The sequence below is a fragment of the Pollachius pollachius genome (genome assembly GCF_949987615.1).
Source record: "Pollachius pollachius genome assembly, chromosome: 8".
Lineage (NCBI taxonomy): Eukaryota > Metazoa > Chordata > Actinopteri > Gadiformes > Gadidae > Pollachius > Pollachius pollachius.
The window spans coordinates 188,981-204,357 of record NC_136941.1 but is presented as its reverse complement, the minus strand read 5'-3'; the positions used below and the strand labels follow the sequence as shown (position 1 = coordinate 204,357).

The 15,377-nt window shown below is 51.3% G+C and overlaps 1 protein-coding gene across 2 annotated transcripts in view; it reads right to left on the bottom strand.

The window, feature by feature from the left end:
- Window positions 1-90: 90 nt before the first annotated feature.
- pik3cd (phosphatidylinositol-4,5-bisphosphate 3-kinase, catalytic subunit delta) overlaps window positions 91-15,377 on the bottom strand; it is a 22,973-nt gene continuing 7,686 nt past the window's right edge. For both annotated transcript variants that reach the window (XM_079740677.1, XM_079740678.1), the window contains exons 8-23: window positions 13,405-13,626; window positions 11,175-11,271; window positions 9,316-9,446; window positions 6,769-6,819; window positions 6,449-6,616; window positions 6,145-6,266; window positions 5,795-5,938; window positions 5,553-5,652; window positions 5,291-5,457; window positions 4,943-5,052; window positions 4,753-4,831; window positions 4,451-4,618; window positions 3,322-3,445; window positions 2,485-2,630; window positions 2,264-2,396; window positions 91-1,498 (exon numbers count right to left, since the gene is read on the bottom strand). In XM_079740677.1, coding sequence (XP_079596803.1) covers window positions 1,361-1,498; window positions 2,264-2,396; window positions 2,485-2,630; window positions 3,322-3,445; window positions 4,451-4,618; window positions 4,753-4,831; window positions 4,943-5,052; window positions 5,291-5,457; window positions 5,553-5,652; window positions 5,795-5,938; window positions 6,145-6,266; window positions 6,449-6,616; window positions 6,769-6,819; window positions 9,316-9,446; window positions 11,175-11,271; window positions 13,405-13,626 — 2,100 coding nt within the window. In that variant the 3' untranslated portion in view covers window positions 91-1,360. The remainder of the gene's footprint in view (window positions 1,499-2,263; window positions 2,397-2,484; window positions 2,631-3,321; window positions 3,446-4,450; window positions 4,619-4,752; window positions 4,832-4,942; window positions 5,053-5,290; window positions 5,458-5,552; window positions 5,653-5,794; window positions 5,939-6,144; window positions 6,267-6,448; window positions 6,617-6,768; window positions 6,820-9,315; window positions 9,447-11,174; window positions 11,272-13,404; window positions 13,627-15,377) is intronic.

Here is a 15,377-nt window from a genome sequence, read left to right as displayed (position 1 = left end):
ATACTGGGGACATTGTAACAAACATGTGTAAAATAATACATAAATAATGCAGTTTCTCTGGATGAATAGTTTAACCAGATGTTTATCAAGGGATATTGCACTCAGCACCACTAAACATTGAATTGGCAGTGGTGGCAGTGGTATCTTACCAACACCATATCTTAGACACACATCTTTCCCCCCCACGATTCAATAAAAACATGTATTTCTTTAAATACTTTCTGAAAGCACATTGGGTGCATAAGAGGGCTTAGACAACAGAGCAGTCATTGCATTGACATAAACTATGCAAAAGCACAGAGGCAGCTGACATTCTACGCATTGAAATAAATGAATTGGTAGGTAACATTTCTCACACACACACACACACACACACACACACACACACACACACACACACACACACACACACACACACACACACACACACACACACACACACACACACACACACACACACAGTAACTCTATAATATCATGTCCAAGCTCCAACCTGAGAGGGGCTCTTGACTCGACTGGCACCTGGTTGCTGTTTGGGTCCGGGTCGTGAGAATCATATGATTTTAATTCACAAAATACATCCACAATTTAGAGGATGGGTATGATTGCTTTCGATACGATGGCTTAATCATTAGGAAATACTTTAGTATAATATTCAGTTCTTCTTAATATTATTATTATTATTATTATTATTATTATTTCTTCTCTAAAGTTCATACTGTGAGGCAATTTTCAAAGTTTTGAAGGCAAAAGTGAAAAAACATGTATGGAAGCATGAAAAATAATAAAACCTACACAAGTTCCTCAGAATGCCCTGATGATATCTTATATAAATCAAAATATAACTTGATATGTTGAGGGGAAATGCAGTTGAAATGGCAGAACATGATGTAAACCATATGGGGAATAGGGTCTTCCAAAACCATAGAATACTCTTGCAGTCTTCTCCGTCGAGGGATGCATTAGAGTCAGTTTGCTGGGATTTTGTACATACAAGTTTTCGTCCATTAGCAACACGTATGCAATGCATTCAAACACCACAAACGGCCGAGGAAAATCTGCCTTCTGTTAGACGAAAGAATAGAAGGCGCTAATGAATACCTGTCCTCCGAGACCTTATTAACGTCATCCCGTTCGTCCGTCTCGTTAATATATATCGTTATCCCTCAAGATGGCAGAAGCTAGTTCAGCTTAGCTTTAAGGGAACCTGGCAACTCAGGTGTAAACATTCATTGAAGTTCTCTAAATGGCATCCGTGAAGTTGAATCTTTTCAGTGCATTTTCCCCATATTTGGTCCCATAGAATACACCCCAGGGGGGCCGGTGGCTCCAGGGGTCCCCTCCACTCCGGGCCGGGGGCTCACGGCCTCTTGTCTTTGGCCAGGGAGTGCATCATCCAGTTGACCTTGGTCTTCCAGCTCTCCCTCAGAGCCTCGTTAAACTTCACCTTAAAGCTTTTCAGAGCCTCCTCCTCCGTCTTCCCCAACGCCAAAGAGTCCTTAGGATCCAAACAGGGTTGGTTAAACACGTCAGTCATTCAGGACGCATCGCTCATGGAGCCAACGGTGGTGTCATCATGTTGTGTACATGGTACTGCAAGTCCCAGGAGCTTGTGTATTCTTCTGACTAAATAAATAGGCACAGCATTGATCTTGATTTACTGCAACTATTTCATTCGTTAATAACACAGCTTAGCCATTTGGGATCGAACCTCCTCAAATAATAATGTGCTAAACAACAATAACAAAGATTATTCCTACATCCTCTATTTTTTAACTAATCTCGGATCCAGGAGTCCTTCTACGTAATAGCAGAACTTCTTGGGGGAGCCAGAAACCAGCCTGAGTTACGCCTGGTTCCTGTTTCAATACAGGGTTAGGGCTAATAGTGAGAAACGTATTGTCATGAAAGAGGAAGCTTTCAGAAGGAAATGTGAATGCTGATGGTACTACTACAGAAACTTGTCTACGGTTTCGCTCTGAAACCTTAATGGACACTTTCTTTGTAGTTTACAACTGTTGGCCGATGTGGTTGCCCACTGCGTGCTGACGGATCGCCCCTCAAGCCATATGATTGGTCCAAACCAACATGAAGTGAAAGAAAGAGAAACCCCCCATTTGCCAACAGACTTTAGACTATGAATCTAAAATCTGATTACACCGCAGATTATTGAGATGCCTCTTGATCAAATAATTACATGTCAGTATTTCTTTAAGTTATTGACTGGGAGATTTAATAATATCAACTTAATCCTCCTCCTCACCTTGAGGTACTGTATGTCCTTGAACGAGGAGAGCTCTGGCAGTCCTGCTGCCTTCATCATGGCGAAGAGGTTGACGAACAGAGTCCCGTTCCGACACAGGATCTTGTAGGCACGCTCGCAGTAGTCCCTGAACCTGAGCCCACGCGGAGACAGGACCGCTGCGTCAGACACACCGCATCATATCGAGAGGAGAGCTAGACGGACCAGAAGTGGCTGTGTACCTCTCAAACTTCTCGCTGTTGTTGGTCCTTCCCTGCTGGATGACGTGGACGAAGTCGTAGGTCAGGATGAACGGCACGCGCTCCCGGTTAATGCCCAGCTTTCTCTTGAAGTTTCCCAGGAAGTGGCCAAAGTCAATATGAAATAGCTGAGCATAATAATAGAAGAAGATACAAAACAGATCATAGATAACAAGGAAGCATGAGATTTGTATAATGCAAATGTGAGCCATACTTTTTTCTTAAAGGAGAAATCCGGTGTAAAATGGATTTGTGAAATGTTTAGTATTATAACGAGTTGGATGCGTCTATAACATTCCAACTCGTTATCATACCAAACATATCACAAATCCATTTTACATCGGATTTCTCCTTTAAAATATCATCCTTGTAAGGATAAATCGCCCCCTTGTGGTTGAAGTGGGATTATAGGATTATAGGATATTGAGTAGGAATCCAAATCATGATTGAAAGAAATGTGTACAATTTAAAAATGGCCATGATTCACCACCAGGGACCAGATGTGCTGAGCCGATGCAAGCCGTTTCGAAATCAGCCCTGCCCTGTTTCACAGTGACATCACAAGTGGGCGTGTCCAGCACCATGTATGGTGATATAAAATCCTACAAGGCGGTACACATTCAGTGGGTGGGCTAGTCGATTTTGGAAATAGGGGCCCTTTAAGTAAAGAAACTAGAAAGTTGCAGATGAAGGCTGAGACAAAAGCCTGGATGAAGTTGATAATAGAAGCCAGGTACCGCTGCCCAAGCTGAGCAGTAGGCCGTTAAGGATAAAGCTTTAGAAAGGTATTGAAGACACAAGGCCCCATGAGGGTCGTACCTGTCCCGTTTCCCTGATCATGATGTTGTCATTGTGACGATCTCCGATCCCCAGGACGTACGTGGCTACGCAGTAGCCAGCGCAGGACAGCGTGAACTCCTCGATTGCCTGTTCCAGCTTATGCCTGTGGACCAATCATCAGACAGACGGGGAATCAGACCGTGTTTTATATGGTTTTCATGCTCTTTCATCGTTTTCCCTTAAGAATACATTTTGGCTGACCTAGACTGAAGACAAACTTGTTTTATACTGGTCAGCAAGTTGCAAAAGCTTGGAGATACAGGGAGTGATGGGTATTTCTTTGCGAATTTCTTGTCAGAATGAATTATGCTGACCTCTTTACTTTAATTTCATACCAGCCCCTAGTAAGACTTTCATACCCTTTGCACAATAATTCCTGGTTTTATTAAAATTGGCACATCGTTTTGGCACATTGTGTGAAAGTGAGGTGAAAATCAACACATGGCTTCCGTTTTGTCACTTTCGGAAGGGCAAGGCACTTTAGATTTTTGAATCATTGAATGAGCACACACACACACACGCACACACGCACACACGCACACACGCACACACACACACACACACACACACACACACACACACACACACACACACACACACACACACACACACAAAGGCTCATCAGGCAGGATTTCCTCAAAGTTCCATGGAATATTCACTATTGGTTTCCTGAGCTTGTGAATTATTAACAATCGTATCCAACCTAGGGCTGGCTCTGGATGACTGAGGGATCGGTTATATTTGTTAGTAAGCGATCACCCACACCCTCCCTTTCTGGTTGGAAAGTAAAAGTAAATTAGCAAACTTTTCTGTCTGGCCAAGGAGTTTGCTCATACCTGTCAGTTCACAGTTTATAGGAATCCTGTCTAACATTAACTACCTGAGACCAGAAAAGGCCTGTGCTTGAGTTGATTCATAAACACCGGTTTGCATTTCTACACGGTGCTTCCTGGAACGGCTCACCTTTCACAGCGCCAACACTGGTGAATGAAGTGCGACACAACTCAAACGATCACCGATCTCAGTTCTAAACACAGCTTCTATGGAACAACGTGAGTGTTTCACGACCCCCTGTCACCCAGCAGTGGTCTGGGGGGGGTGCACTCACTCGGGGTTCTTGGACTTGAGCCAGTTCAGGAGGGCGTCCTTGTTGAAGGCTGCCGTGGCCGCACTGTTGCTGTTGTCCCGCTGGATGTTGGCGATGGTATCCGAGTTCTTCACCACCTCGATCAGACCCATCTTGTTCCCCGTGGACAGACAGCCGTACGGGATCATCCTGTGGAGGAGGAGGAGGAGGAGGAGGAGGAGGAGGAGGAGGAGGAGATGTTTTGATTATGTTTCTGTCATTCCCTCCAGGCCGGGGAAACCCTGGCCCAACCGGGGATGAGGAGCTCTGCGTGGGGCTGGTACCTGAGATCCAGACCCTCTTTCTTCCACAGGTTCTCCATGAGCTGGATCATCTGCAGGGTCAGCATGTCCTGACGGAGATCTGTGTGTGTTGAGGGAGAGTGGATGGAAAGAGAACGACAAAGCTGTAATTTACTGTATTCAGCCTGCGTGCGTGTGTGCGTGCGTGCGTGCGTGCGTGCCTGCGTCTCACCATCTCCGTTCTTGAAGATGATGCCCATCAGGTCTCCGGGCACCCACTGGTTTTTGTACATCAGCCAGAGAGGCTTCATCTTAGAGTCCATGTACTTGCACTTCTCCACACTGCACACGGAAACAAACGCTCACTTTCCTCCAACGTGTTTAAACCATCTGATTGCCAGGACGCACGTGTGAACTCATTGGATCATGTGTATTCATTATTGAGTATAAGGCCTGATGATGATGATACTATTTCTTATATTGTATTGTTTGGATTCTTGTTTGCCTTTAGTTGTGGGTTCATTATCATTATTCATCTAAAGCAGGGGACCCACACACGGTCCAGAGAGGCTCCACCCACCAGATCTCTGAGAGGATGATGCTGGGGTTCAGGGGCGACAGCAGGTCAGACAGCGCCTCCATGTACGAGTCCTGCTTAATGCACAGCTTCAGGTCGTCGGCGCTCATCTTCTGGGAGCCCGACTTTACGATGTCGCTCAGGGCCTTCAGCTTCCCCAGGGCTTCGTTCTGGGGGGGGGAGGGACATCAGACCAGAGGGTTCCTCACACACGCCCCCGGAGCTGGGTCAGTGTCTGGGTGAGGCAGCGTGTCAGCGGGGGTACCTGCTTGGTGAGGCTCCTGATGTGGTGGATGTTGCCCCTGCAGTAGGCCTCCAGGATCAGACCGAACCGGAGGCTTACCGAAGACACGTGCATCTCCGACCTACCGCCACACAAACCAACACAGAGCAGTCAGTTGTGAAACCAGGAACGCTTTCAAAATGACTTTCCATCTGTAGGCGTTCGGTTTCATCAGCGATGGTTCCGCACATCCCCTTATGGTTGACAACTAGACCCTGTGAGACCTGAGATGCCAGAAGAGGAAGTGGCCGATGCGTTTGTTGGACAGGGCCCGCTCCAGCAGGAAGGAGGTAAGGTCGCAGTCCAGGTACGACTCATACTTCAGCACCTGCACCAGCTGGATGAGGTACTGCAGCAGCTCTCTGTCCCTGGGGATGAAGGGAGCGCATTTAGGGCTCACTGGAGAACAAGTGGACCCGCTGCCACCTGCACCATTCATTCATTCATTCGTCATTAGTTGGTAGAACAGGTGGACTGGGAACTGGGGTATGAAACCAGAACCTTTTGAGCCCCGCCCCCCCCCCCCCGCCATGTTTAAATGAGATAAATGCTACAGTTTCTAGCATGTTCGTACCCGAGTTTCTTGAGGCATTTGACGGTGAAGGCTCGGACGGAGGGGTCGGGGAAGCTGTAGTCCAGCAGCTCCAGAGCGTGGAGCCCAGAGAGCTCCGGCCAGGCCCGCAACAGACCCACCATCTGGGGACCCAAGGGGGGGGGGGCAGGGAGTGAGCGGGTGAGGGAGTGAGCGGGTAAGGGAGTGAGTGAGTGAGTGAGTGAGTGAGTGAGTGAGTGAGTGAGTGAGTGAGTGAGCCAGTGAGCCAGTGAGTGAGTGTGCCAGTGAGGCAGTGAGCCAGTGTGCCAGTGAGCGAGCTCCCCACCTGCGCCACGTCCTCCCGTTTGTTCCACTTGGTGATGAGCAGCAGCTTGGACAGGCTCTCTGGGTAGAAGCTCTGCACCGCCCCCCGCAGCTTCCACAGCAGCTCCTTCTCGTCCTCAAAGAACTCTGTGTGGTTCTTATTGTCCATGATCTCCTTCAGCCTCATGTGCTGCGCGCACACACACACGCACGCACAGGCACACACGCACACGCACACACACACACACACACACACAAACACACACCATATTATACAATGTTAAACTATGTTATACGATGTTATACGGCCCATCTGATAAAACACAATGTTCTGATTCTTACCTCTTCCTTCGTGGGTAAAGGCATGTCCCCGTTAGCCTCCATGCAACTTATCTGCAAAAAAAACCAACATGAACACCATTACACCACTAACAGCCCCATACCATTACATACTATTCACACCTCCCCCAGTAGAGGCCAGAGGCCAGAGACCAGACCAGAGACCAGAGACCAGACCAGACCAGAGACCAGACCAGACCAGAGACCAGGAGACTAGAGACCAGGAGACTAGAGACCAGGAGACTTGAGACCAGAGACCAGGAGACCAGGAGACTAGAGACCAGAGACCAGACCAGAGACCAGAGACCAGGAGACCAGGAGACTAGAGACCAGGAGACTAGAGACCAGGAGACTAGAGACCAGGAGACTAGAGACCAGAGACCAGGAGACTAGAGACCAGAGACCAGACCAGAGACCAGGAGACTAGAGACCAGAGACCAGACCAGAGACCACAGACCAGGAGACTAGAGACCAGAGACCAGGAGACTAGAGACCAGGAGACTAGAGACCAGGTGACTAGAGACCAGAGACCAGGACACCAGGAGACTAGAGACCAGAGACCAGACCAAAGACCAGAGACCAGGAGACCAGGAGACTAGAGACCAGGAGACTAGAGACCAGAGACCAGAGACCAGGAGACCAGGAGACTAGAGACCAGAGACCAGACCAAAGACCAGAGACCAGGAGACCAGGAGACCAGGAGACCAGGAGACTAGAGACCAGAGACCAGAGACCAGGAGACTAGAGACCAGAGACCAGACCAGAGACCAGAGACCAGAGACCAGGAGACTAGAGACCAGAGACCAGGAGACTAGAGACCAGACCAGAGACCAGAGACCAGGAGACTAGAGACCAGAGACCAGGAGACTAGAGACCAGAGACCAGAGACCAGGAGAGTAGAGACCAGGAGACTAGAGACCAGAGACCAGAGACCAGAGACCAGAGACCAGGAGACCAGAGACCAGAGACCAGACTAGAGACCAGAGACCAGACCAGAGACCAGAGACCAGAGGCCAGACCAGACCAGAGACCAGAGACCAGACCAGAGACCAGAGACCAGAGACCAGACCAGAGACCAGAGACCAGAGACCAGACCAGAGACCAGAGACCAGACCAGAGACCAGAGACCAGACCAGAGACCAGAGACCAGAGACCAGACCAGAGACCAGAGACCAGACCAGACCAGAGACCAGAGACCAGACCAGACCAGAGACCAGAGACCAGACCAGAGGCCAGAGACCAGACCAAACCAGAGACCAGACCAGAGACCAGACCAGAGACCAGAGACCAGACCAGACCAGAGACCAGAGACCAGACCAGACCAGAGACCAGACCAGAGGCCAGAGACCAGGAGACCAGGAGACTAGAGACCAGGAGACTAGAGACCAGGAGACTAGAGACCAGGAGACTAGAGACCAGAGACCAGGAGACTAGAGACCAGAGACCAGACCAGAGACCAGAGACCAGAGACCAGGAGACTAGAGACCAGAGACCAGGAGACTAGAGACCAGAGACCAGACCAGAGACCAGAGACCAGGAGACTAGAGACCAGAGACCAGGAGACTAGAGACCAGGAGACTAGAGACCAGGTGACTAGAGACCAGAGACCAGGACACCAGGAGACTAGAGACCAGAGACCAGACCAAAGACCAGAGACCAGGAGACCAGGAGACTAGAGACCAGGAGACTAGAGACCAGAGACCAGAGACCAGGAGACCAGGAGACTAGAGACCAGAGACCAGACTAAAGACCAGAGACCAGGAGACCAGGAGACCAGGAGACTAGAGACCAGAGACCAGGAGACTAGAGACCAGAGACCAGACCAGAGACCAGAGACCAGAGACCAGGAGACTAGAGACCAGAGACCAGGAGACTAGAGACCAGACCAGAGACCAGAGACCAGGAGACTAGAGACCAGAGACCAGGAGACTAGAGACCAGAGACCAGAGACCAGGAGAGTAGAGACCAGGAGACTAGAGACCAGAGACCAGAGACCAGAGACCAGGAGACCAGAGACCAGAGACCAGAGACCAGACTAGAGACCAGAGACCAGACCAGAGACCAGAGACCAGAGGCCAGACCAGACCAGAGACCAGAGACCAGACCAGAGACCAGACACCAGAGACCAGACCAGAGACCAGAGACCAGAGACCAGACCAGAGACCAGAGACCAGACCAGAGACCAGAGACCAGACCAGAGACCAGAGACCAGAGACCAGACCAGAGACCAGAGACCAGAGACCAGACCAGACCAGAGACCAGAGACCAGACCAGACCAGAGACCAGAGACCAGACCAGAGGCCAGAGACCAGACCAAACCAGAGACCAAACCAGTGACCAGACCAGAGACCAGAGACCAGACCAGACCAGAGACCAGAGACCAGACCAGACCAGAGACCAGAGACCAGACCAGAGGCCAGAGACCAGACCAGACCAGAGACCAGACCAGAGACCAGACCAGAGACCAGAGACCAGACCAGACCAGACCAGAGGCCAGATCAACAGATCAACAGATGAGCGGTGAGGCTCGGTGCGGCCCCTGCCGGTCACCTTGTCGTGGGGGGGGTAGTAGAGGGGTTGGGGCCGGACGCTGGGGAAGCGGATGAGCAGCGCGGCGGCGCTGTCCACGTTGGTGTTCTTCTCCACGGTGCCCATGGGGTTCAGCAGCTCGCTCTTATCATCTGTAGGGAGACGTTATGATGTCATCCATCATCGGCCACATTGACATCAATGTACTGCATCTGTTTTTCACATGACTTCTGCTATATCTTTAAAATCATAGAATTCCAGGAGAAGGCTTTGCATGTCTCACTTAATTTGTACACGCTACAAAAAACAAACATCAGTTTTACTCAAAAAGACTCAATGTGCTTGGTCGATAAGCTGCAATTGTATGTGTGTGGCTTAGCAGAGTGTAGCATGTAGCTGTATGTTAGCAAGGTGTTGGTTGTATGTTAGCATGGGGTTGGTTGGTATGTTAGCATGGTGTTGGTTGGTTAGCATGGTGTTGGTTGGTATGTTAGCATGGTGTTGGTTGGAATGTTAGCATGGGGTTGGTTGGTATGTTAGCAAGGTGTTGGTTGGTTGGTTAGCATGGTGTTGGTTGGTATGTTAGCATGGTGTTGGTTGGAATGTTAGCATGGTGTTGGTTGGTATGTTAGCATGGTGTTGGTATGTTAGCATGGTGTTGGTTGGTATGTTAGCATGGTGTTGGTTGGAATGTTAGCATGTTGTTGGTTGGTATGTTAGCATGGTGTTGGTTGGTATGTTAGCATGGTGTTGGTTGGTATGTTAGCATGGTGTTGGTTGGAATGTTAGCATGGTGTTGGTTGGTATGTTAGCATGGTGTTGGTTGGTATGTTAGCATGGTGTTGGTTGGTATGTTAGCATGGTGTTGGTTGGTATGTTAGCATGGTGTTGGTTGGTATGTTAGCATGGCGTTGGTTGGTATGTTAGCATGGTGTTGGTTGTATGTTAGCATGGTGTTGGTTGGTATGTTAGCATGGTGTTGGTTGGTATGATAGCATGGTGTTGGTTGGTATGTTAGCATGGTGTTGGTTGGTATGTTAGCATGGTGTTGGTTGTATGTTGGCATGGTGTTGGTTGATATGTTAGCATGGTGTTGGTTGTATGTTAGCATGGTGTTGGTTGGTTAGCATGGTGTTGGTTGATATGTTAGCATGGTGTTGGTTGGTATGTTAGCATGGTGTTGGTTGGTATGTTAGCATGGTGTTGGTTGGTATATTAGCATGGTGTTGGTTGGTATGTTAGCATGGTGTTGGTTGGTATGTTAGCATGGTGTTGGTTGGTATGTTAGCATGGCGTTGGTTGGTATGTTACGTGGTGTTGGTTGGTTAGCATGGTGTTGGTTGGTATGTTAGCATGGCGTTGGCTTAGCTCAGGAGGTAGAGCAGTTGTCTTGTAACCGAAAGGTTGCTAGTTCGATCCACTTCCTCCTAGCTGAGTGTTGATGTGTCCCTGAGCAAGGCACTAAACCCTAACTGCTCCTTGCATGGTTGACTCTGCCGTCGGTGTGTCAATGTGTGTTTTAAGTCGCTTTGGATAAAAGCGTCTGCTAAATGCCCTAATTGTAATGGTAATCGGTGTTACTTGGTATGTTAGCATAGTGTTGGTTAGGGTTAGCATGGTGTTGTGTGTGAAATGGGACATCAAACATCAAACTGAAAAAGCAGAAACTCAAAGCAGGCCTCTTCCTCTCGACCTCAAGAGGATATGAAGGTGATGTTAACGTCCATTTCCACCCCTCAAAGCTTGTGACAAGTGTGAAATGACATGAAATTTCGAGTGCGATGTGTTCACGACCTCACCCCAGGGTGGGGTGGGGGGGGGGTGGGGGGGGGGGGGGGGGGAGAGCAGTGGTGCTGTTGTAGCTCAGCCTGTGGGGGTACCTGGGATGGACGGCCACATGGACAGCAGGAACTCCCCGGTCTTCAGCTGGTCTTTGTAGTCAAACACCATGGTGTTCACCCAGGCTATGGGGCAGTCCTGGGAGCAGGGATGGGGAGAGAGAGGATGAGGGAGGGAGTATCATGATGAATGAGGTTCAACGCATCAGCCATGTTGTCAATAGAATGTGCAGCAGCCTTATTATTAGTGTTATAATTATTATTATTAGTGTTATGACTTAAAAGGAGGACCAGAGGAGGAGATGCTACGCTACGAGGCGCTCTCACCGGGAGGCTAAAAGGAGGACCAGAGGAGGAGAAGCTACGCTACGAGGCGCTCTCACCGGGAGGCTAAAAGGAGGACCAGAGGAGGAGAAGCTACGCTACGAGGTGCTGGGTGGGGTGCAGGCCTCAGAGGGTTCTCAGCCTGCACCCCGTCTCGCTCTGCCCTGACACGGATTGGGCGGTTCTGGGTGTTAAACAACATTGCCAAAGCCGCTCAACTTCCTCCTCTCTTCCCGCTAGGCAGTGAGCTCTGGGGCGGGGGGGAAGAGAGAAGTTGATCAGAAAGCAGAAGCAGAGGTTGGTGGGGGGGGGGTCGTAAAGCCTCGTTACTACCACACCTGGGGAGCTTCCCTTCCCGGGCCGGCCCACGGCAGCTGCAGAAACCAAACTGACAAACAGGGGGGGGAGGGAGGGAGGAAGGGGGGGGGAGAGAGAGAGAGAGAGAGAGAGAGGAGAGAGAGAGAGAGAGAGAGAGAGAGAGAGAGAGAGAGAGAGAGAGAGAGAGAGAGAGAGAGAGAGAGAGGGGAGGGAGGGAGAGAGGGGGGAGGGAGGAAGGGGGGGGAGAGATAGAGAGAGAGAGAGAGAGAGAGAGAGAGGGGAGGGAGGGAGAGAGGGGGGAGGGAGAGAGAGAGGGAGGGAGAGAGAGGGAGGGAGGGAGGGAGAGAGGGAGGGAGGGTGGAGGGAGAGAGGGAGAGAGAGAGGGAGGGAGGCAGAGAGGGAGGGAGGGAGAGGGAGGGGGAGAGGGAGGAGGGAGGGTGGAGGGAGGGTGGAGGGAGGGAGGCAGGAGGGAGGGAGGGAGGGAGAGAGGAAGGGAGGGAGGGAGAGAGGGAGGGAGGGAGGGAGGGAGGGAGAGAGGAGAGGGAGGAGGGAGAGAGGAGGGAGGGAGGGAGGGAGGGAGGGAGGAGGGGAGGGAGGGAGGGAGAGAGGGAGGAAGGGAGGAGGGAGGGAGAGGGGGAGGGAGGGAGGGAGGGAGGGAGGGAGGGGAGGGAGAGAGGGAGGAAGGGAGGAGGGAGGGAGAGGGGGAGGGAGGGAGGGAGGGAGGGGAAGGAGAGAGGGAGGAAGGGAGGAGGGAGGGAGAGGGGGAGGGAGGGAGGGAGGGAGGGAGGAGAGAGGGAGGGAGGGAGGAGGGAGGGAGGAGGGAGGGAGAGAAGGAGGGAGGGAGGAGGGAGGGAGAGGGGGGAGGAGGGAGGGAGAGAGGGAGGAAGGGAGGAGGGAGGGAGGAAGGGAGGAGGGAGGGAGGGAGAGAGGGCGGTGCCAGCCTGGTGGACAGTACTTTCCAGTTGTGTGTTTTTCAAATACATTTCTCTTCTTAAATAAAGAAAATACACTTCTTATTATGTAGAAGCGGACGTCCTAATCCTCTCATGATATGAAATACATAATTTATTCTTATTTTTTATATGTTTTGGGATATTTATGTTTATTTTTTTCAGTCTTTGGCTGATTTGTATATTCAAATGTATTATTTGGATAACCATATATATACTGTATATATTCATATTATGTATATACTATAAGTAGCATTATACGTACAGTATGCATAGTATAAGTAATCAAAATCTTCAAATTATCTTAGCTTTACTTTTTTCAAATCCGTTTTAAGAACAGGTCTCCAGGAAAGTAGGCTATATATTGCTTTGTATGATTCTACAAAGAGAAAACAGCACATCTTAATTTAGAGGCGGATGTCAAGAAGTCGTTCCATGAAGAGCATGTCTGCGCTTTCCTTCCGTCCTTTGGAGCGACACTGAGATAAACTGAGCGACGCAAGTGGGACCACAGACACTCAACACACTTACACAACCAGACACTGTGACAACACACACACACACACACACACACACTATAGAGGAAGCAGCGATGTTTATGCTTCTTAACAAATTCACACCCACAAACGTACAACAAAAAGCCACAATCTTACACCGACATACGGCTTAGAGCGACTTACGGCTCTCTTGCTCTTCTTCTTGGTGCCCCGCGGTTTCTTGGCCTTTTCCACGACGGCGTACAGGGCGATGCAGAGCCGGCTCATGCGCGGCAGGTCGGCCACGCTGATGTCGAACTCCAGCCTCTGGTTCCACACGGGGTCGGAGCCCACCGCCACCTCCGAGCTGGTCACCAGCTTACACAACAGCTCGCTGCCGTGGAACAGGCCCGCCTGCACCACCAGCTGGGGACACGGTGGGGGGGGCACAGGGTCAGACACAGTGGGGGGAAGCACAGGGTCAGACACGTTGGGGGGGGGCACAGGGTCAGACACGGTGGGGGGGGCACAGGGTCAGACAGGGTGGGGGGGGCACAGGGTCAGACACGGTGGGGGGGGCACACGGTCAGACACGGTGGGGGGGGGCACAGGGTCAGACACGGTGGGGGGGGCACACGGTCAGACAGGGTGGGGATGGCACACGGTCAGACACGGTGGGGGGGGCACACAGTCAGACACGGTTGGGGGGCACATGGTCAGACACGAGGGGGGGGGGCACATGGTCAGACAGGTTGGGGGGCACAGGGTCAGACACGGTGGGGGGGCACATGGTCAGACAGGGTGGGGGGGCACAGGTTCAGACACGGTGGGGGGGCACACGGTCAGACACGGTGGGGGGGCACATGGTCAGACAGGGTGGGGGGGCACAGGGTCAGACACGGTTGGGGGGGCACAGGGTCAGACATGGTGGGGGGGCACAGGGTCAGACAGGGTAGGAGGGGCACAGGTTCAAACACGGTGGGGGGGGCACATGGTCAGACAGGGTGGGGGGGGCACAGGGTCAGACACGGTGGGGGGGCACAGGGTTAGACACGGTGGGGGTCACACGGCCAGACAGGGTGGGGGTGGCACAGGGTCAGACAGGGTGGGGGGGGCACACAGTCAGACAGGGTGGGGGGGGCACAGGGTCAGACAGGGTGGGGGGGGGCAGACACTACAGGGAGACACGGTGGGGGGGGGCAGACACCACAGTGAGACAGGGTGGGGGGGGGCAGACACTACAGGGAGACAGGGTTGGGGGGGGGGCAGACACTACAGGGAGACTCACACAGGAGCCTTAAGGTACGGCCACACTGAACGCGTTACGCGTGTAACGCGCCTAACCTGACGCTTGATCATTGTGTGTCACAAAACTGGTTCAACGCACCTACGCAGCTAGATGAGCCCGCCCAGTGGAGGTGTCTTGCTTCACCCTGAAGGGGCTTATTTTCGGTAATGACCGGCGACGTTCTATACATTATCCTGCTGATTACACGGCTACTTGCCAAAACGAAAAAATAACTTCACATGGTGTGTCTTTTTACAATTTATTCGTTACCAGCATTTGTAGTGTTGATTAGCAGAGAAATAGTCCGCCAAAGACGTTGATGTCGTTTAGCAACCGAAGACGCTGGGGTTGACAAGTTACCGGACTACTAACCATGCAAGTGAACGGAGCGTTCCACGGCATTGAGAAGACCCGTGTAATAAAGGCCTATAACATTTCTGTTTATGGCATAGATTTCTCCTCAGATAAGGCCAATAAAGCAAAAAACACCAACGCTGGATCAAAGGCCCGGCCCAAGGATAGTGGTGGGAAATATGGGCCCGACCCGGACGGCGGGTCGGCTCGGGCTCGGGCAGAGAAACTCGAGTGCATGACATCCTCCATAGGCGCTCACAGCTGTGTGAGTTTCACCACCTCCTCATTGTTTCAGCACACACTGAAACGATGACTTGGTCGTCCATGTTCTTTCTGCTTCTGTGCGTCCTCCGTCTCTCTGCCAGTGACATCGGGTCAAGTTCAACGCTGATTGGCTATTGCGGCTAAGCGACACGCGTTGGCGCGTCAAAAGTTAAATTTTTTGAACTCCGCACGTTGGTGCGATGGGCGCGTTATTTAGGTGCGTAAAACGCGTCTAACGCGCCCTAATGCGCTGCTTTAGCGCGTGTAAGGC